General features: G+C 39.4%; 1 protein-coding gene across 2 annotated transcripts in view; it reads left to right on the top strand.

Annotated features, from left to right (window-relative positions):
• Positions 1-213: 213 nt before the first annotated feature.
• MPPED1 (metallophosphoesterase domain containing 1) overlaps positions 214-23,053 on the top strand; it is a 63,851-nt gene continuing 41,011 nt past the window's right edge. The window contains exons 1-3 of one of the 2 annotated variants that reach the window (XM_055712707.1): positions 214-296; positions 14,950-15,215; positions 20,422-20,603. In XM_055712707.1, the coding sequence (XP_055568682.1) occupies positions 15,064-15,215; positions 20,422-20,603 (334 nt within the window). In that variant the 5' untranslated portion in view covers positions 214-296; positions 14,950-15,063. Of the gene's footprint in view, positions 297-14,949; positions 15,216-20,421; positions 20,608-23,053 lie in introns of both variants that reach the window. The other variant, XM_055712706.1, reaches the window with a different exon arrangement.

The raw sequence follows: 23,053 nt of genomic DNA, 5'->3' as shown, positions 1-23,053 counted from the left end.
GTTAGCGCGTCCCGGCCCCGGCCAGGGGCCATGGAGCACCGCGGGCCCCGTACCCGGCCGGGTCGCTCCGGGGCAGCTCGCAGCTCCGGCGGCGCGGGGCACGGCCGGCCAGCGGGGCTCCCCGGCCGGGCAGGGAGGAGGGGAGGGCCGGCGGTGGGGGATTCCTGGCCCCCCAAAGGAGGTGGGGGAGGCGGGGGAGGGGAGGCGGGGGGGGGGGAGGGGAGGCTGGGCTCCCGGAGAAGGAGACGATCGCTCGTACAAAATCCTGCGTCTTCAAAGCAGCCCCGGCGGGCAGCGTAAGTATTTTGGGGGACCTGACGCCCCCCTGCCCCTGCAGGGATGGGGATCGGGGGAGGGATGCGTGCGGCCGCCCCGGGCGGGGTCTCCCTGCCGGTTCGGGGCGGGGGGATTGTGCGCAGGGCCCGCTCCCCGGTGCGGGATCGGTTCGAGGCAGCGAGGTTCAAGCCTCAGCGTCGCCTTCCCCGGCTGGGGACTGAGGAGGCGGGGGGGATGGGTCCGCCTGCGTTGCCGTGCGAGGGTCTGAAACCCCCCCAGCCCCCCCCTCCCCGCCACCTACCCACCCCCAAGTGCGTCAGGGCTTTGCTTCTCCCAACCAAGCTTCCCCGTCGCTTCTCTTTGCTCCTTAAAAAAAAAAATTTAAAAAAATGTATATATATGCGCCCCAAAGCTAGAGAGAGTGAGGCGGTCGGGGGGGGGGGGGGGGGGCGGGAAGGGGGGGAGGGCTTCTCTGAGGAGCGGGAGAGGGAGAGAGGCGGAGGGAGAGCCGCCGAGAGCCTCGCAGCTCCCCTTGCTCTGCCTCCGTGCTGCGCTGCCGGCGCTTGCCAGCCGCCGGGCGTGAGGAAGGGGCGTGTGAAGGTAAGGGCTGTCACCGCGCTCTCGGGGAAGGGCTGCCCTGCCCGCCTGCCGCTCGGGCGCCTTCCCGCTCCGGCCGTGCGAGCGCGCCTGGCCGAGGGGGCGCAGCCCCCGCCCCACGCGTGCCCCGCCGCCTCCCGCGGGCCGGCCGGGAAGTTACTTTGTTCGCAGAGTTCCCGCGGAGGCTGGGCTGCCGCGACGGGAGGCGGCCACCCCCGGGCGCCCGGCCGCGCCGCCAGCCCGCCCCGCCGCCCCCCGCTCAGGTGTCACCCGCCGCCACCGGAGACTTATCCGGGAGGGAAGCCTCCGAGGAAAATCCGTGTGCGCCTTCCCCGGTGGCTTCCCCTCCCGTAGCCGGGGGAAGGGGTGATGGAAGTGGAAGAACTTTCCTTTGTCATTGGAGAGGGTTTAGTGACCTCCAAAGTTTTGTTCCGGGAGAAACCGCTCGATAAGTTTTTTAGGATTCATGCTGATTTTCCTGTAATTTATTGCGCTGTTACTTGGTATCCAGCACGTTCAAAGCAGTGGAGCAGAAAAAAAGATTAGGGACCTTTTGGTAGGGATTTCATTGCTTTTAATACATTGCTTTCTTACTATCAGAATTTTGTATTTTGCATTTTCAGATGGGTAGTATGGAATACACTTAGGAATGCATATGCTTGTCTGTGGATGACACACAGGATAAAGATGGGAAAGGTGCAGAAACTAGACAGATTTCAAACATTCCATTCTCTTTGGCGGAAGATCAATAGTTGGAGATTTCTGCTTACACAATCTATACCTTGACAATATCATAATGAAGAGATCTGCTGATAATGTATGGTATCGATAGCCATTTCAACTTCAGCTAAGGCTTAATGAATTTCGTAGGCAATTTAGACTAGTATAAAGGAGCTCTGGGTAGTCTGGATAAATTGATAACTAGGCAAGATTATTAAACTTTGTGATTGGCTCCTGATGAAGTGAACTCTCAGTTTTTCAAAAGAAAATCAATAGATACTTAAAATACAAGACTACATTTTAGATGTGTGTGTCTGAAATTTGACTACTGTATCTTTTGAGAAGACCAGTGAAGGAGTCATCATACGATGGTAGTCGGTGTTGCACCCATTCGTAATAAACAGTTTCATGATGCCAGGCACTGTAAAAATGCTGGTTGTGTATTACACAAAGAGGGGGGCTTAATTTCTATTTTACATATGAATTTTTGGGAAATCATTAAATGTAATGGCTGTCCCATGTATGTTACATACATTAATTGGTTTATATTACTACCCATGACATTTTAATGGTATGTTTAAGCAATTTTAGCTTGGCTTTTCTATTTTCTTTCATTGTCTCAAGCTATCTGAGACAGAAGCATCTTAAAATTTCTTGCTTGTACATTATTCCATCTCTCTCTTCTCTCCTTGCTCTCCTTTGGTCTAAACTGAAGCAGAGTAACCGCTGAGAATACCTGTGTATGTTCATGTGAGGAAAAACTCCTGTTTTAAAGATGCACAAATCTTGGTGGACGAGAGCTAACCCCTGGTGCCCTGTATGAAAACCTGCTGGGCTGGTATTAATAAGATAAGTGTTTTGGTATTAGTTTGTGATGCCAAACAACAAACATTAGAGAATGCAATGATAAAGCTGGTGCTCTGATCTTTGTTTAAACAGGTCATGGTTTTTATTTAATGCTGCGTGCTCGTTACAGGAACTGTCAGCAGGAATGTAAAGCGAACTGGAGTTCTGATTTGGCATACATAACCAATTCTGACATTGATGTTTCTGCTGCTTGAGTTAATGGTTCATAGAGTATAGTGTTGTTTGTGGCCATATTTATTTAATTGAATTTATTATATGGAATTAGGAAAAAACGTCTGGAATATGTCCTTTTAGGAACCAAATATGATCAGACCTGCTGCCTCAGGTGCATTCCTCCTCATCTGAAGAGTTACACAGGAGTGGGCTCTTCCGTATAACAGAACAGGTAGAGGTGTATAAAAAGGTTACTGTTTTTTAAGTCAGCTAGAGTTCTGCCACTGAATTACAGGGAAGGAGACTCAAATCCCCTGAAACCAGGTAACTGCTTAGTCAGTTATCCAGGCAGTTTCTTTTTTTAGACATACGGAAACAATATCAAATAGTAAACAAAAAAGTGCATTTATAATTGAGAATTTTAATATTTTTGTTCATGAAAACAGTTTTCATTAACAAACAGTAAAAATATATCAGTGCAGTCCATTTGGTTCTTGCTGAACCTTGTTTTGAAAAATTCAGAGAGGATGTATAAAATAGTCTGAAGGAAGAACCTTTTCACATGTTCTGTTACATTAACATATATTAGGCTATTACAGTGTATGGTTTGAGCTTGCAGAATAAGACCTAAGTGGAGTGTTGCAAACTTTAATTTGCATGCTCTGGATCTACACCAGTTTGGATTTTGTGATCATCGTCCATAGGTAAATTGGGTTTGTGTGAGAGTGTCTTGAGAGCAAGGTGGTCTCTAATTTTTATTTCTGACTTAAAATGCATGCTTCTGTTAAATTCTGGATACTCTAGGTTATACTTGAAGATACAAACAAGGTTAGTAATGTGAGAGAGTCCTTTAAAGGTCAGCGAACTGTTATACTTTGACTTCCTCTTAGGAAGTCATCTTGTCAGGCTAATGTTATTACAGATAAAATAACATGTGAGTGTAATGTTTGGGCAAGGTTGCAGGATGACAGTTCAGTATAAGATCTATTGCAAAAAGGAGCAGAGCTGTTATGGTAATGGCTATTCACCTGCTTCTGGAGTGACCACCTCTGGAGTGTAAAGCAGTTCATTCTTTGTGACTGCTCACTGCTTGACCTCATTGTTGAAACTGTCAACAAGTGTGACAGTTTTGCTGTGATTTGATAAGACAGTGGAAATTGTAATAGGTTTAACAAGTAACCATCACGGTATATATGTATTAACTTGCAGTCATAACTGATCTGGGATTCATTACACTAACCTGAATACAAAGTGCTTAGCGTTTTCCATTCAGTCACTATTTAAAATGCCATTATTTACCATTGGTATAAGATTGGGTTAATAATGTCATTTAAATATGCTGTATTGTGTGTGACTATGGAGAGCCATACTAATATTAGTGTAATAAGGACTCATCTTTTTTACTCAGATTCAGAGATGTATAACACTTTTCAATTCCAAGTATTTGCCCTTACTTCTTATATATTTTTAATTTATACATTTCTGCCCAAAACAAAATCACTATATTTAGCAACTCTTTTTTTTTAAAGTTTTTGGTTTTGTTTTTTTTTTTTTTTTTTATATTACATGTCCTCTCGACCTTTTAAATTCAGTTTCTCTGCCATACAGCCAGTCCAGCTTCCCTTATGGCAGGTGAGGGTCTCACCGTTAAACCAAAGACTGAAGCCAGCAGAGCAGCTGTGGACGCAGTGTATGAAGGAGACTGATGGTTACTGTTATTTTTGACTGTTTTTTCTCTGCCTTTTCCTAATTGGCTGTTTTGCTCAAGCTCCCTTTTTGCCAGCTCTCGCAGTCACATCACTTTGCTTAACGTGCTGTATAGCTCAGATATCCTGCATGCCACTTTATTTTGTGGCACCTTTTTCCTCCTTACTGACTCTTTATCATATCCCATCTTCCCTTTGCTTTTGTCTTTTGTGATGCTAATCTTATTTTTTCCTTCTCCGTAAAAGAAAATGGAAGGAACATAGTGTTCTGCTATTGCAGAGATCATTTCTCTGCATTGCACAGTTATTTTTCACCCGTATCCTTTGTTGAGTTTCTGAAGACTGTAAGCTGTTTGGGGCAGAGAATCTTTGCTACTGTATGGTTGCACAGTCTCTAACATAGTTTGTTGTAGGATTTTACCTGGTCTGTGGACACTCATACTATAGTTAATATAGTTAATATAGAAATAACTAGGGTTATTTCAACTTTGTGGGACAGTCTTCCTTCTGATTCTTTGGTAGAAAACAAAAAAAATTCTTAATTGGAGCTTATCTTTACTGTATTGCTGTTCTGAGATACATCTCGGTTTTGCCCCTCAACACTTTGTCCCTAGTATAAGTAGTTTCTGGTAAAAGTTTGAGATACCTTGCTTAACGCAGTGGGGATGGGATGGATTAAAACTTAGCTGCTGCCAGTAGTTAACAATCTAGTACCTTGAACAAGAACCTGATCAAAACCTATCCGCTTCAACACATTTTAGTGGAAGCTTCAGATCTGACAGCACCAAAAAGGTGTTCTGGTTTCACCATGTTGAGCAAGTAAGACAGAAGGGAAAAGAAAATCAAAAAATGTATAGTGAGTTCATTTCACTACTCTGGTATTTTCCTCCTACATATTTTTTCTTTTTGATCTCCCTTTACTTTTCACCCCTAAACTGTTTGGCTTTGTTTTAGCATCTTTTGTCACATGAAAATTTGTAGTCAGTCCATATAAAATTTTCAAAAGAGTTTTTCAGGCAGCCAGCAAATCAGCTGATACACAGCGCACACAGCTCAGAGTCGAAGTTCAGAGGCAGCCAGTCCAGGCACTATTCCTGTCACTTGGCACAGCCTGTGCAGTGTTCCGCAGTGTGACAGCTTCCACCTGAGCTAGCCTAGCTGCCATGGAGTACTGTGAGGGCACTCTCAGTGTAGCAATTCTCCTGACTCTTTCTGCTTTCATGAGTAGCTTCTTCAGCTTCAGGGAGAGCAGTGATTTGAAACATCTGTGTGAGAAGGGCACTGTAGGACTGGATGCTTTGCTAATCAGTAGGATCCATTTTAGGTCTGAAGAACATCCAGAGGTGTTTGACCTGAAATGCTCCCCCTTCGGGACTCTATATGTGGGACTTCCCCCATACTATCTTTCCTCTCTCTTTTTCTTTGAAGGAAAGGGCTTAGTTGCCTTTGTTTCAGTTTCATGTGGACAATGTATAGGAAGGAGCTCTTTGTGGACATGATTTTATGGGTAGGAGGAGTGAGTAGCAGTCCTGGGGAGGATACCTGGAAAAATAAACAGAACAAACCCAGTGATTCCCACCTTGAACATTTATCAGATGAAAGGATTTCAGTGGGATAGATGCAGCTAAATGAGTGAAAAATGGAAACAACAAAATCAGTAGGACAGTATACTTAATTGTCAAAGATTTGTGTCTAAGAGGAAAAAAAAAGCCCCTGTTAAGGATTTGCTTGATTAATTCTGTAATTTAACTCCAGACCTTAATAGAAAAAGATACACTGATCTCAGAAGTAGTATCACTATAAGTATATAGTATATTATATAAGTATATATAGTATATTATAGTAAGCTGTATTCTACATTCCACCTTATATATATTTGTGTGCTGGTGCTTTGGCATTTCATACATCTTGAACTGCAGGAATAGATTGGTCATTTTTATTTTCTGTTCTTGTGTATTGACATAGAGATCAGCAACCTTTCAGGAGCTGTTAGTGTTAGATTTCTTTCTGAAATCGGATGAGAGTATTGGAAGTAGAAGTTCATCCGCAGCTGAGAGGTGCTGCTGCACAAAAAGGGAAGACCCTGTGAACTGTCTTGCAGGTATTAACGTGCCTGTGTGAAACAGCAGCTCCCAGCTCCTGCTAAGCTTGGGGCAGTGGAGTCGGTCAGTGTCTCTGCTGCTGGCTGTGTGCCATTAACCTCTGCCTTGAGCCGGCACCTCTACTGTACTTTGCTGACCTACAGACTAACACTACTGGTGACCAACACTCGTTTTGAATGCTTAGAAGAAAACTACTTGAACTGCTTACTAAAATAATTCTCTACTCAATATTGGGCTTTGACATATTCCATGCAGTTTTGGTGTCGGGGTGAACATGCTAAACCAGGTGAGATGTATTCTGCCCTCAGATATGCATGAATGATCAAATTGGTCAAATCTGTGCATTTATAAGCAATTTCCATTGAAATTGGTTTGGATAAATTACATGTCTCAGGCAAGTGGGACTTGACCCAGCAGGGCTTGTACTGGTGAAGGCTAGGAAATTAGTGTGAGCCCAGCTGTCACAAAAGGGTGAAGAAAAAGAATATTCTTCAGTTAAAAAAGAAACCAAACTCTTTCTTAAATGTATAATGTTTCAGTACTTATATAGTCCTCTTCTCAGTAAATATTTTGAGAGATTCAAGAGCTTAATCAAATGACATGCCCAAATTGCAGACTGAAATGTAGAATCAAATCCCCACAACCCTAATTTGTTCCTGTTGGAATGTCCATTTTTGATAATTTTCCCATGTAACCTATATTTGTAGCTATTTTCCCATAGAATGAGTATTGTCATTTTGGGACTTGTAATTTGTCTTCTACGAATGTATACTCAAGATTTTCAGTAACGTAGTAGATTTTGAAATACTGCCAGAGATGAAGGCAATTTTTTTAGAGTGAGGATTGAGTTTTGTGGCTTTTAGATATTTATTTAAAATTTCTTTCCCTAGAGGTAATTACTTAAACAGATTAGCTACCTCTGCAGGTATTTTGGGATAAATACAGGTAGTATTGAGCCAAAACACTGTATTTTTCAGGGACTAGATTAGGTTTTACTTAAGAAAAATGTATCCATTTAAATATTTTATCCAAATATGATAATGTTTTCTACAGTCAGGCAAGATTGTATGTAGGATTACAATAGTGCATTTAACCTTGACAAATGTTCAGTTTATTTGTAAATCTTGGAGTATTGCTGTGTTTAAATCTAAAATATATTTGATATATTGTAAAGTGGAAGTTTAAGGTAAAAACAAAGCAATATTATTAAGTTGTGTTTATTTCTTTAATTGAATAAATAAACAGTTATTTGTATGGATGAGAATTTGATTCAGAAAATTATACTGCTGATGAGCCAATATAAAATTAAATCTTCATAAATCGAATATTCAGTTACTGTAGTTTTGGAAACCTAGGTAGGGAAATGAGAAAAAATAATTTTAAATCATGCAATCATCATTTAAAACAAGACTAGCTGTGAAGGTTTCTAAATGGTAATTGCTTTAAATAAATACAGAATTGAATTTCATAGGTAAATGTTTGAAATTCTTGTGTTTTCTCAACTCATTCACCTAGATCTTTTTCTGGATGCCTGGTCAGAACTTTGGCATACAGGGGGTACAGTACAGTTTTGGAGGAGACTCCACAGAAGTGGATGCTAGAGCATAGTTCCAAAAAACAAATAATTTCTCTAATTTCCTACTTGCTGTACCTATATAATCTTTTTATGACAGTTAAAGCTAATGAGTATGTTAGTGTTGTTCATAAATAATGAGAGAAACGTGTAATATTTGTGTTTGAGAGCAATGGAAGAAAACTAATTTGAAGCAAAAAATTAATTTCAGTGAAGAATTTTGTCATACCGTATTTGACAGGTCATGATAATCAGCAAAGGAGAACAATGATGCATGTTTTAGCATGGTGAGAAGTATCTTGGGGGATTTTGTTGGTTTTTTTCCCCTAATGCAGGTTAAGGTAATTGTAATTACAGAGAAATAAGAGGTCTTATTTAAGTTACTGATTTTTTTTCATGTTACAAAGCAGATTGCTCAGTGCCCTGTAGGTCTGGGGTTAACAAATATGTGATATATATGTGATGAGGCACTGAAGTGTTCATTGGTAGGTGAAATAGGAGATTCTAAAGAGGAGAAGATAGATCTTTCCTTCGTGTGGAAGGGAGTAGGATTTTGAGGCATGCAAGTAACTCAGAGTGATGCCCCCTGGTTTTGCTTATATGGGTGGGAATAGTTCAGATTCCCAGCGAGAAGATATGGTCACAGAACTGAGTATTATTTGACTGATAACATTTAGCAAATTCGGATTCGCTGGCACAGAAAACCGTCTCAGACATGTTGTAAAAAGACCATCCAAAGAGTCGCCTTAGTAAATCTTGGGATAGGTATAATTTTCAGCAGAAGCCACTGAAGAGGGCAGAGACTGAAGAACAAGATGCTCAAGATCTCTTTCAGTTAAATACACACATAGGCAAAGGTTTTTGAAAATACCATAGTGGAGCATGTGTATTCCAGTTACCAGATAAGGCTCTGAAATCCATGGTAAGAGCCACAGTTAAGAGGGGTTTGTAAAGGTTTTATTCCATTTTTTACCTTTAAGACAACTTTACAGACTTGCAGAGCAATATACCTACATGTTATGCCTTGAGGAGCAGATGGAGCAGTATATGTTGCCATCTCATGGTGCTCACAGAATGGATCAGTGAATATGTTTCATTTTTTTTGGTGGAGATAAATCTCCGTTACAAAACTCACCCTCACTCGTACCTTTATTTGATGCTTAAAAGCAGGGATTTCTTAGCCTGTGTGGGTACGAAGTTAGAGCTGCCCCTCAGTGGGTCTGTGCACGGGGGGCCAGAGGCACACAGACGGGCCGGGGAAGCACGCAGGTGCCAGCCCCACGGCGTGCGCTCTGTCTGTGGCGGGGATGGAGGGCTGCAGGCTTCAAGGCTGTCACCCTGGCACATTGCACCACTGCTAAACTGGCGTTTAGAAAAAATAATGCTCTCAAATGCTGTACTGCTGCTGTGGCTGAAGTAGGGTTAGGTCTTCTAGGAGCTGACCTAGGACTTCTAGGTCACGCCATTCATCATTAAGAACTCTGGGAGGTTTGTGAGGGTGGTGAGCACCTTAAATGGCACCAAGGGTTATTGGACTGTAAATCAGATATCCTTGAAGAGTCTGTTTGTTTTTTAGTGCTGCTGTTTGGCTCTCATTGACACAAATTGCAGGTACGTAAAGCATTTGCTTTGGGAGAAGGGCTCACAAGTGTATATTTCACTTCAATACATTGCAGTTTTATTTGTTTATTTTTTAAATGCAATGGGAAATGTTTCTGTCAACAACAAATCATATTTATGTAGAAAGCCTAATGATTCCACCAGTAGAAATGTGCATGATCGACCTTAAAATCTAAAGTGTTTTGATGACATTTGATTATGCTGCCTTCACTTCAAAGTCCTCATTGGTCAGTTGAGTCCAAACCAGTTGACGAAGGGGAGACATGATGGGTTTGGCTTGCTAGGACTTGCATTCTGTTTCAGAAAATGATGAGGAGAGTGTATCCCTTTGGAAAGACTTTCGTCTGCAGAGTGATTTGCCTGGCTCATCCTTTCCCACAGAATAATGCCTTTTTAGGATTATTTCAGTATTCATTTCCCGATGGCAGAACAGAAGATAGCAGACTAACTCCATTGATTGGCTTTTATCTGGAGTATCTGAAACGGGGATTTTAGACAGCAAAAAACCTTTAGCTTTTTCAGCCTGTTGTTCATAGTAAAGTGATTGCTTTACTGCTTCTAGTATGTTTGCTTATAGCTGGTCAGTCTATAACAAGCTTTTTGGTGGGGGTTAAAATGAAAATAGTAATTTGTGATAATGAAGCCAATCACTAGTGGTTATAGAAGTGTTACTATGACAGTTGGGACCATTGCTGCAGAATATTAGGTAGCGCTTTTTTTCGGTTGAAATAAAGGGTCTATTTCCCTGTGTAAAGGATGACCTGACAGTTTATGAAGAGCATTGTAGCACAGTATAGGGGAAGACCTGAACCCTTGATAAAGCTCTTGGAAAGGTCTCTCCTTAACAGTATCCAAGATTCACAAAAGAAGCAAGTGTGTCACTATGCGGTCTATCACAAACTCTCACGTGCTTCTCTAAGGTGTTTTTACTGCTATTGTCTTACTGGCTTTCCTTGAAAAAATAAAATATGGCTTTGATGTTTTATAGCTGCATGAAAACACCTTTTTTTTCCCCTCTTTTTTTTTTTTTTTTGGATACTACATTTCATTTCCTCATGGCCTCCCCAAATCCCAGCTTATCAGACTGTCTGAACGAAGCTAACATGTTTTCTGTAGCTGCTTCTTTGCCACTGATCTTGGTACTGCTGACAATCCTGGCATCCTTTCTTTATGTTATCTCACTGTTATTAGTGCAAAATCTGGCAACTGCCCCTCTTCAACTCTTGTTGGTAGTGTGCTACAGCTGTGTTGTGCTGCTTGACCTCCAGATATTTTGTAATGTAGCAAAGTTAATTGCTCAACAGATAACTCCTTCACAGTTTTCTCTCTTAATTTGTAACTTCTTATTTATTATCATTATAATCAGTATTTTATCTTGGTTTCTAATTATTATTTCAGTGACATCTGCTTAAGACATGTTTTCAAGTCTAGATTCATATTGTGTGTTGCTGGAATAATTTTCAAAAGTCTCAGTGTTGTTTTTAGGCTTAAGACAAAGAGTAGATGATGGAGGGGATAGTGAAGACAATGGAGTGAGATACAGCGAGAGAAAGTGGACATGAAAGTGAACTGAAGGATGAACAGGATAAGGCAGAATCTGTGAGTGAAGAAGTGAGTTTAAAATAAAACATTGGCTTGAAATGGAAAAAATAGAGAAGTAAGATGCATAAAAAGGCTGGAAAATTCATGTAAAAGAGGAAAATAATTATGCCAGCTATGTAAGAAAGCTGTAAGATTAAAATACCAGAAAATTCTAGCTGAAAAAGTAAAAAAAATCTTAATACAAAGCTTTATTTGAGGACCTCATCAAAGGACTTAATTACACGTCTGGGTTCAAGCACCTGCCTAGTCCAGTAGTTCCTCAGGAGAGATGTTGCGATCCACGTAGCTTATGGCAGGATGCAAAGCCTTAAGATGATGGAGCAGTGTCCATTGTACACAGTGGGCTTTGGGTCAGAGCTCTGTGAACATTTGAGCATGTGCTGGAGAAGGCAGCAGAAAAATAATGTATGGAGAACATTCCTGCCATCAGTAAGAAGATGGCTTAGCTGATTTAATAGCTTTTTCTCAGTCTGTGATTCTAACAGCCAGGTTTGTGATATTTATTTTAGTATTCATGTTCTTGCAGTCCATTTTACATTTCTCTGTTTTTCCCTGGCAGACATCCCGCAGCTCCATAAGTCTGGGGGAAGAGGATGGTTAGCATGTTGTTGCTGTGGGGATTTGAGTCTTAATGCTCTGTGTTGGTAATGCTGGGCATATAATTTTAAAACTTGTGTGCTATAGAAGCAGATAATTATTTCCCTGCTGCATTGTATACTCTAGTTTGGGAAAGGAAGACATTTCAGAACACTAAAAGAAAGAAAAAGTTAGGATTTGGGGGTCTATTGGAAATGGAAACAGAAAGAGGGGAGTAATGGGTGTCAGTCTGGTTATCAGTCAAGCTGGAAAGAGACAGCTTGTTCTGTCGAACACCAAGAATGTTAGTAGTCAGCCAACCACTTATGCAGGAAGAAAACCCTAGACTGAAAGGTAAGGTTCAAAGACATCTGTGTATGTTTCTGAAATGAGGTTGAATTAAGCTTGCTATTGAATTATGCTTTTACTGATTATGTGTGCTACATATCTGATTTTTGTTTAGCACAGGCTATTCATACGATTGCTAGTTGTTATATTTGTATTGCAGGATCTGCCTCTTTTCCAGTCTTGGATGCTTTTTATGTGTTCAGGATTGACACTGGGTGACTCTCATTTGGCAGAAAGCTTAGCAATGCTGTGTCATATCTTTTTTCCCCTTTCCCCTCCCCCCCTTCTTTTTTCTTAGCTCAAGTGAAACATATCTTACTGTTTTCTGCATGTTTATGTGGTGAACTTCTTGCTGAGTATCTGCGGCTAGCACCCTCTCAAGCTGACCCATGGTGTGATTCACAGACTCTCCCATGTGCAAGGATTGACTCCCTGCTTAAAAGAACTCTTCAGCACTAAAGGATTTATCAACGGTGTGCTGGCTGTGGTTTGTTTCTGTCCGCAAACAAATTTGTTCTTTTGAGTTAGTTTGTGTTGGTAAGGGCTGTTTCCACTTAGCTGAAACAGGAAGCAAAGCTTAAGAGTGAATATTGGGATACCTGCATACATCTGCTGTTTCTGCAGCAGATTTGATGTACAACTTGAGAGAATAAAAGAGAGATAATAAAAGAGAGGACCCAAAGAGGAGGCTGATAGAAGCCGGTTTCTCAGCTGCTGCGAGCTCCTGAGAACTTACTCAGGCCAAAGAGAGATTCTAGGTCCCTAAGGCAGTGCCTTAACTCCTTTGTAACTGCAGTTCAGTTGTGTGTAAAGCGGGCATAATCCCTGAATTATAAAACAAGTCTGTGTTTTTCAGGTAGTTTGAAATCCTTATGTAGAGCTGTGGAATCATAAATTATTAATCTTGCTGGAGAATATTTCTAGAGGTCACCAGTTCTAATAGTTCCTTTCAAACAGAAGTAGGTTCACTTAGAACAGTTTGCCCCCTATAAAATCTCTGACCTTGCCTATTCAAACTTCTTTACAAATGCATCATTTAATACAGGAAGCTCCTCAGGGAGGGTTCTTCACATCTGCCATCATAATTTCTTATTTCCTAAATGCAGCAATTTGTACTTGATTATTCTTACAGGGATCGTGCCTCCCTTCCCTCCTCCTGCTCTGGCACATTCTTTTGTGCTGCTGCTTGTTCCATAGCCTGAACATGGCATCTGAGAACGTATGAAATCCAAAATTGTCTTTGTTGTTATCTTACCATTTCCTTACCACTCAAATCTAGGGGAGGGCATGAAGGAAGCTGCTCTTTTATTCTCAGACTGTTTCCCTGCAGGTTGTTAGTGACAGCAAGTTGTCATCATTTTACAGCCATTCAACAAGTAACAAAACTGAGCTGAATCTCTTATTTCAGTTTCTTAAGAACAAGATTTCCCCAAACAAAAATACACCACCACTTCTTGGAGCACTTAACATCTGTCGTAGTTAAGCAAAGGACTGAGGCCCAGATTTTTAAAGATGCTTATGTGCTTGACTGCCACTAGAACTGAACTGGACCTAATTACCTGTAAATAGCTTTAAAAATTTGAGTGACTACGAAGACCTCTCTCACCCATCACTCTTGGCAGCAGTCCCTTCAGAATGGAAGTAAGGCACATCAGCAAGGTCGCACAAAATACGTGTAGTCCTGCTTTCCAGAAACTGCATGTATTAAGTGAATTTCTGCATTCTAGCATGGTTTTTCATGAAATACATCTTCTGAAGCAGATTACTTGTATTCCCTAGAAGGGCCCTTGCGTGCATGAAAGTAAATATTTAAGACTGACAACTTTTAAAAAGGATGCAAAATTATACTGTAAAAATATCCACCTTTATAGCTTATAATCCATTTTTTATTAAAACTGGGAAATAAAAGTAAAATTCACATTTAAATTACTTTCTGCTGTTTCTAGGGGATACTCTTTGCATTCCACTTGGTTTCACTTTGCTGTTCCTCTACCCATTTTCAGTGCTGCTGTTCTAGACTTGCATAACCTTCAGGGAAAAATTTATTCCCAAACATAAAACCTGTATGTATTTTACTTTTTTTAATATTTAATAACATTTAACTGTGTGTTAGCCTTGGAATCACTTTCTTTTCCAGTGAATCCAGAATGCTGGGCTAGTGCTGACAAAGAAGAGAATGTGTTTGAAGGGGGAGCCTTTCATATCTTCATCAGGAGCTCCTTCAGTAATACCATAAAATCAGGAACGAGTGCACAGAAGGCCGTTTGCTCTGTTCCTTAGGATGTAAAGAGCAACCACTTGAAATGTTTCCCCGTAATAAATGGTGCAGACTTTCTCAAGAACTGATTAAACTGATTCTTGTTTAATTAACTTGCGTTTTAGTCATGCACAGCTGTGTGTTCAGTTTCAGGTTTGGTGGGGGTTTTTTTTGGAAGGAGGATGGGGAGTAAACATTCAGCAATGCAATAAAAAAAGGAAGTAAATGATTGTGCTGAAGAAACTTTATTATTTAATGTGCTATTCTGAATGTCTGCCATGTCTTTCAGATTTGTATTAATACAAATGTCTGAAATAATTGACCAAGTTGCCCCTGTGTACTTCAGCAGGTTTACTTCTAGTCCCTGTTTCCCACCCATAAGTAAAGTATGTTCATCAGATTGCTGAGTTGGAAAGCTTTGTGATGAGTTTTTGAGCTGTGTGTCTTCATCCCTCCATATCCCCCCTTCATCTTCATCTCATATTAAATAAAGCAAATTCCAAATAGATTAACTGTTAAAAGTTATGCTCCATCTCTTCAATCTGCTTTTAGGTTTTTCAAAGGGGAGTGTGCTGATTAGGTAAGGAGATGTCATGGTCTTCTTCCATCGATGTAGGAAGATAGCAGATATGATTGCCTGAAAAAGCCCAACTACACAGTGCAAGCATGGCTTTCGCCCAGTCGCACATTATGGCAGCTAGAAGGCATCAGCACAGTAGACTCATAATTGAAGTGGATGAGTACAGCTCCAACCCCACACAGGCTTTCACGTTCTACAACATTAACCAGGGACGTTTTCAGCCCCCACATGTGCAAATGTAAGTATTATAGTTTTGTTATTGCTCTAGCACAGCCTTGTGAATTGTTATTGCCTTGTCGATGTGGTATTTGATGGACCAGTCAAAAAGAATTCAAAGAACACTGTTTTGCTGCCTTTCTAATAATAATTACTACAATGATACAAAATCGGTCCATTTGGAAAGTGTAAGTACTTTGTTAAAGGATGGGAGAAAGATCACTCCACTAGCCTATCTTTAATACATAGTACTTATGTATTAGAAATAAACAACAAGCAGTGGTAATAAAATAAGAGATGCTACAAGGATGATGCTTTCTGCAATCTTAATAATGTTTGTTTGTATTGTGCACTTACTTATTGATGTAAATAGCTGTTGAAAATACCAAGCCTGTATCTGTACAACACATACTGTTTGGTTAGTTATATTACAGCTACATACAAGGGAAAAATCACATCAATAAATAAAATAGTGTGGGCACCCATCCGAAAACTTACTTTCATACCGATGTGCTGAAGATGCCAAGTGCTTAAAAGAGTAATTAAAATAATGTGTTTGTTTCTGACTTCTTATATAATGACAACATCAGTAAAATTAACTGCTCTAAATGATTTACTTGTAATGTAAAGTGGAGAATTATAATTACAAAATGAAACCTGCCATAAAGTTTAAAGCCAGAAGGAAGAGCAAAACAGTAAAGCTATTATAAATAAATTAAGTATAAAATTCTACTGTAAAATATTTTTATAGGGAATAAAAATGTCTGCACCATTTTACTGTGTTTCTTAAAGAGAGCAGCAGCCTTATCTTTTGATCAGAAGGCTGGTTTTTGGTTTTTTAAAGGATTTTTTTCCTTTAGGAAGACTGAATAAATAATCACCTCATTCACATTTTTGGTATTTAATACGATTTGATAATTTACAAACATAGGCCATGATTTCTGCGCTTAAAAACTCAGTAGTTATGACTGGTTGAATGCTATGTGTTGATTTAGTGAATGCTTACATATATTCTTTGGCATAAATTAGGTATTGTATTAAAAAAATCTGAAGACAAACATATACCAGGGTGGTGAGCAAACGGTCAGTTTTTGGGGGCAGTGTATTAGCTTATGGTCTGTGTTGGGGTTTTTTAGATACTACTGAAATGCAAACAGTAAAATGAGTTGAGTGTTAGCACTAGGAAACATCTTTTGTTTATAGAGCTGGCAAATGGTAGCAAAAGTGCAGACAAACAAATGTGGGTTCAGAAATACTTACATGAATGAAAATGCTAAATGCAGGTTGCTTTATTTGTTGAGGCTTAGCTATTCTTTGTGAATATTCAGACAGTTCCTGGGCACTCGTGAATTTGTTCACTGGTCTTAAAAGCTGAAATGTTTTTTACAGGGCTGAAAATAAGTTATTTACTAGTATCCACTTATTACTCAACAATATACTGTTTAAAGTTCTTAACTAGTAACAAATCATATTACCAGAGAGCTTAGACAACCAGCTGCATTGATAGAAGTTCGGCACCTAAGCAAGTAGTTGAAAATAAGCTATTCTTAGAAAATGGTTCCTCAGAAGAGTTTAGCAATCTCTCATGAATGATTAATACTATTGAAGAAGCTTGTGCAAATAGAAAAACAGGCTAAATCAATTGAAACATTTACCACAATCTGACCTACTCTTTCTCTTGGTACAGAAATTGTAAATAACGTTTCTGAATACCAGCAGGATTGCTTTTGCCTCCTACCAATGAATAGAATAGTAACAAAGAAGGGAAAAGTAGACATCAAAAGTGTAACAAAAGCATCTTTTATTTACATGATTGTTACAGGTGAAATCTTAGTCCTGCTTTATAGTCTGTGCGAGTTTTGCCATTGGCTTCAGGGAGTTGAGGGCTTTGCCATGTCTTTGTGTATAGTTCAAAATACCTAGATTAGTGATCTTGCAGGCAATCATAAACAGATCTCACACAGACCTGTTAACATCTGAACTCATACTAAACTACTTTAACCACAGGGGTTTTTTTGTGCTCCTTTTCTTCAGAATTCAGTCTTGCAGCTCTTCCTTGGTCCTCTGTGCAGTTTCATGTTTGCTGTTTCACTTTTTAGGACACATAACATACTGCCAGCCCTTTCCTAGCCCCATCTTAGTCTGGCATCCCTGTGCTTGTGAGATGACTGACAACGAGTGGTAAATTTCGCCAGCATTTTTAAGTCCGTCAGTTGTTTCTGGAAAGTTCCTGTCTTGCTCCTTTGTGAAACCACTGAAATCTAGTGTATAAACTTAACTTCTGGCAGTGTTTTTTCTCTGAGATTTTTTAACTTTGCTCTTCAGTTTCTCTGGAAGTTTTCATACTGATTTAAAGAAAAACAAAAGCATTTTCATGAAAATAATCAGCAGATCTTTATTCCTTTGCTCATGCTGCAAGCAGTGCATTGGGTGTTGGTGTAACAGCTGCTGTGGGAATGTGTTACACAAGAATATGGGGATTGAGCCTTCAGAAATTATTTCCAGTAATACAACTTAGATGCGTTTGTGAAACTTGACATATGTTTTTACCTATGTACAGCCTCAGTGTGTGCATATCACTTCAATGTGAAAAATCTGCATCTCATTTATTTGCTTTTTTGTATTGATGCCTTTTTCCCATGAAAATTCTCTGGTCCATTGCACAGGATTTAAAAGTTATACATACCTCAGCAACCTGGAAAATGCTGTCCACATCTTCCCCGTCCCCATCCAAACTGTAAGAAAAAGCATGTGTATTATGTGCTGCATGGGTTGCCATGGTAAGTCTGTTGTTTTTTCCATTCAGCTTCAGAGGAGCAATATGTGAAATGCATGCTGCTCCCCAACACCCAACTTACTGCTGTGCTGAGCTTTAAAAGATTTCTGAAGGAGAAGAAGCACCTGCTTTAAAAGTTACCCTACCATGAAAAGTCAAAAAGTGGTATTTTAAACCAGTGCATATCCTTATCTTGTGCCAGGGTAGTATGCATAATTTAAAGCTGGCTTACTAATTATGACCTGCAAGTCACTTTGGGAAGTGCTGGGCAGGGAGAGCAATAATCAGAAATTTTTTTACTGAACTGGTGTTGAATCATTTTAGTTTGAATGGCTGCAATGGTAGCCAGGGTCACCTCCTCATCAGTTTCATCCAGCCATCCCAGTTCTTCTTGTGGAGGAGCTCCATGAACTGAATGCATTACCCTTCACACAACTCGCACCTTATGGCAAGCCTCACCCACTAGTCTAAACCCCACCATTCACCATCCGTATTCCTTTGCACCCCTGCTACCTCCGCTCACCACTGATGGAGCTCACTCTATGGCAGTTCTCCAAAACAGAGGCATTTTTAACATGCAGTGGCAGTCATGCAGCTGCACTGTTTGAGGTGTGACCTCCTATGCTTAACTTCCCCTGCATCTAACTCTCGGTTTTTTCCTGCACCCTTCTACATGTGCCTGTGGTCCTCTCGCAACATACACACTCCCTCAGCCCTGTACACAGTGTTTGCAGCTGCTCTCTCAGGGTCCAGATGTTCCACTCTTTGTCAGCCAACTTCTACAATTTCCAGTACGTGCTTGCTTACATATCCCACTAGTATGTACATACTGCTGTGTATTCATTAGGTATGATTTGGTCACAGCTGGTTTTACTCCTTACTTCGTGTTTGGTTACTTTTTGCTCAAAACCGGAACTTCAGAAAGACAACTACAAGATACTTGTACTAAAAGGCTGTTTCTCCAGTACTGCTGTAAAAAGCCCAACATTTCTGCTTCCTAAAAAGGTATAGAAGAGATGGGTACAAAATAATTTGTTCATACTCTAGTTTTGTAGTTATATTAGTTATATTATATATACTATATAGATAGTAAAAAATACTAAGTACTTTTTCTGCATTTAACAAGATTGGCATGTTTTAGATTTATTCCTCACTCTCACTAATCTTGTGAAGTCGTCGAAAAGACCTCAGTTTACCTGCCTATAAATTTCATAGAATTCTTTGACTTAGAGAAGAGATTGCATGATTAAAGATTATCTTATGTCTTCCAAGCAATAAAATGCCTTTTGAAAATTTACCTAGTAAACAGGGATACTGTTGTTAATAGGAAAGATCTGTTAAATTTTTTTCTGAGTTTATTTATATAAAAGTAAGCTTCTGAATTGAAGCACAACCAGAAAGTGATAGGAATAGTATTACATACTGCAACAGTGAACAAAACTAATTTTATTTTTCCTTTCAAAATAAATGTCGTAGAAGTAAAATAATTCATAACAATTCTATATATCTCTCTGGCTTCTAGTGACATAAATATAACTCTTGCATTTCTGGCTTTTTGATTTTATTCCACCAGAATTCCCTAACTGGAATAGCAGATATGGTATAGCTGCATATAAATACATTTGCTTCTATACATTCTAACAAAAAATGGATTGAGGGTAAAAAGATTGACTTGAAAATAAGTATTCCTCATATAGCAGAGAGGTGTTCTCTGCTTTCCTCTGCTAAATCATAAGTAGGTCTCATCAGACTGTGTCAGGTCTTTTCATTCCCTCAGTTTTGAATATTGAGATCGGGCTGTGAACAATGCAGCCTCACCCCTCACAGCATCTGAGCTTACTTAGTGCAATTAAGCCCAGAAAGTTGCCACCTTTGTCCTGGCAATAGTCAGGCTTGAACGTACATTTACGGCTGTTGTCAGGAGAGTTCTTATGTTGCTTTGCATTAACACGCTAAAACATATCTCCAAAATGTGTTAATAAAATTTGCTGGAATTACATAACTTGCAGAAAAAGGTTATAATTAGAAAAAAATGCATTTAAATGTATGTATCTAAATGTATCTAAAGTATGTATCTAAAATAAATCTTTTCCCTGTGTACCATGTAATGATATTTAGACAATGAAATGGGGTAGTGCTATTCCTTTGAAACTGGCAGTGCCTTTGGTTTATTTGTAAGTATTTGTGTCAGAGTTACAGCCATAGTCCAGTCTCTTTTCCTTAATCTCTGTAATTTAGTCCATCTACCCAATAAATACTGAAAATGTTGTGAACATCCAGAATTTCTACACCTCCCATTAGTGATAGGTTTGTTTTAATAAATCCCTGCATTCAGACAGATCTAGATGTCTGTGTAATGTTTTGTAAAGGTAAAAAATACATTAGAATTGCAAAGTAGACACTAAGAAGTACATAAGAACTTCATAACCTTGTTGTGATGCATTTCCTACAGGGTTGATCCGGTGCCCCATGATGCTCCCAAACCTCCAGGATATACACGATTTGTCTGCATTTCTGATACTCACTCAAGAACTGATCCCATCCAGATGCCATATGGAGATGTGTTAATACATGCTGGTGATTTTACTGAGCTGGGACTTCCTAGTGAAGTAAAAAAATTCAACGAGTGGCTAGGTAGGTATTGAATTCTGTGTGGATTTGAAAGTAAATTTGTTTACTGGTTGTATCTACCTCTTCTGCCTCCCAGTAAAAACCATCATGCACTCAGAAATGATGAATATTAAATTGACTTTTAAATTTGAATGGCAATGAGCAGGAATCAGATTGATTTTTTTTTTTTTTACAAATATTTTTGCATTTTTTAAAATGAGTAAATTAGATTTGTGAGACTATTCATCTGTTCTGCCTTCACACTCTCAAGTGTACATTAAGCAAATTCTTGGTGTTAGCAACAATTTAAGTCAGTAGGCCTTTAATGATTTACATAAAACCTCTTACATACCTTGTTATGGCTTTGCTTCTTTGCAAAAAAAGTTGTTGTGACTGAAAACATTTGTCTGTTTAACCCCCGAGGCTCGTAGTTTTTTTTTTTATCTGAGGCTCAGCTGCACCACAGCGATGAATTCCAAACAAAGCAAAATGTGTGCCTGTGGTTGCTGTCTTGGATGTAGCAGACCAGATGTAGATGCCTTCTGTAGGCAACTGTTGGCATTGGTAACTAAAATTCTGTTCCACTGGGCAAGAGAATGGTGATTTACATGTGCTTCTGCAATATTTTGTATATGCTAAAAAAAATGACAGTGAAAATTGGAAAGCATACACTGTATCCAGACAAAAACCCTGATCAGTATTGTTCCTGCAGCAGTGCGGATACCTTAATTTAGAATGAAAATGGCTTCTGGATTCTGATACTTCATTAATAGTAGAAGGGCAAGAGGAAATGAAGAAGTTGGAGAGAGAAAGGACAAGAGTAATGGATTTCAGTTCTTAAGTTGATTTTCTTTTCTGTAGTTGGTATTTCTGCATTTTTCCTGTCTTTTTTTGCTACATAATACAGCATTCCACACTGGGAAGGCACAAAGCAGACAGATGCATGTAGGCTGAAATGGAATATAAAAAAAAGTCAGGACTTCACAATTTAAATAAATATTTGCTAGCAAATAATTATCAGCAAAGCTGACAAATATTTGAGCTTGGGAACCCAATAATGTGTCCCACATAGAACAATTGTGTTGTTCTGTGAGTGTTAAGGTAGGGGCAGCATGTGGAAGTAACACGCTCTCTTATAGTGCCCTCACCTCTTGCTCTGTACCCAAATTAAACCGTTTGGTTGTAAAACAGAAAGCAAATTTTAATCCCATTTTGTAAGTCTCTACCATATATTATAATAACATACTAAAAATAGCATATAAAGATTATACAAACCATATGGTTATCCCTTCTAAATAATACCCATTTTAGTTATCTGCTGGTGTGGGAAGAAAAGTGCTTTGGGATATTGCTAGTGAGCAAGGATGGGGGCTACACATATTACTTGCCACACAGTTTTTGTCTCTCTAGTTCTCCATCTGCCTCCCTGCTGGTCACAGCTGTACAGTGTTCTGAAGAAGTCTGTAAGCTGAAATCCTCTCAGTATCGTAGGGAGATTTCCCAGGGCATTTCTGTGATGGTCTCTTCATCATTTTTATTCCAAAAGAAGGCTTAATTTTCTGACTTTTCAGGCATGCTTCCAATTTCATGGTGGTGTGCAGTTTGGGAAAAGGTGATCTTGGTAGTTTGAGTTAGAGTTTTGAAAGAGCATCTTTGAGGTATGCAAATTTATTAAGTTAAAGATTTTTTTTGGTTTCTTGGCAATTTGAAAAAATGGGAAACGTAACTTAATTTTTTAATTTGTTCTGGAAAGTCCAATAGAAAAACAGTTTGGCATCACTACATATGTTTCATTCAGTTAGCATTTAAACTTTTGTTCCAGTTTAAAACTGTAAACTTTTTTTTAAAATTGCAGTGAATGAGATTTCAAAAGAGAAACCTTAGCTTTTTAAAAAGTTATCTTTTGTTTTAAATGAACAATTTATCAACTGTTGAATACCTTGGGTGTTTGCAAAATCTATAGTGAATGGTTAAAAGTGTTCTCTTTAAGAGGAAGAAATTTCAAAATTTTTTGCTGGGTGTCTGTTTTGTTGTGAAAGGCACTAGTTTCCAACAATTCTGATTTTTCTAGATAGCTGCTTCTACTACCTGCAGTGATTTTGCAATTCCAGCCTACCTAACCTTCTCCTTCTTCATTGTCTTAACATTTTACTAGTTTCTTGAGAAAGTAATTGATGGACTCTGGCATAGACTTTTACCTCCACCATTGTTCTTACCTGCTGCTGCCAAATTTGCCTCTCCACTCCTTTGTCCCATAGCACAGGTCTTACCTTCCCACTTAGTTATTTTCTTCTATGTCAAATCTATGTCTTTTGCCATTATTACACTATAACTTTGTTTATGCTTGTAGTAAACGCTATAGAATATTTGGTACACATTCCCTTTGTTTCAGCTTCCTCTTAGGCACTAGATACGTATCCTACTGCTGTTTTTGCTCCGTATCTTCATGGGTAGCATTGATTCCTCCTACCGTT

The sequence above is a fragment of the Falco cherrug genome, chromosome 5 (assembly GCF_023634085.1).
Source record: "Falco cherrug isolate bFalChe1 chromosome 5, bFalChe1.pri, whole genome shotgun sequence".
Lineage (NCBI taxonomy): Eukaryota > Metazoa > Chordata > Aves > Falconiformes > Falconidae > Falco > Falco cherrug.
This window is presented reverse-complemented; position numbering and strand designations above follow the sequence as displayed.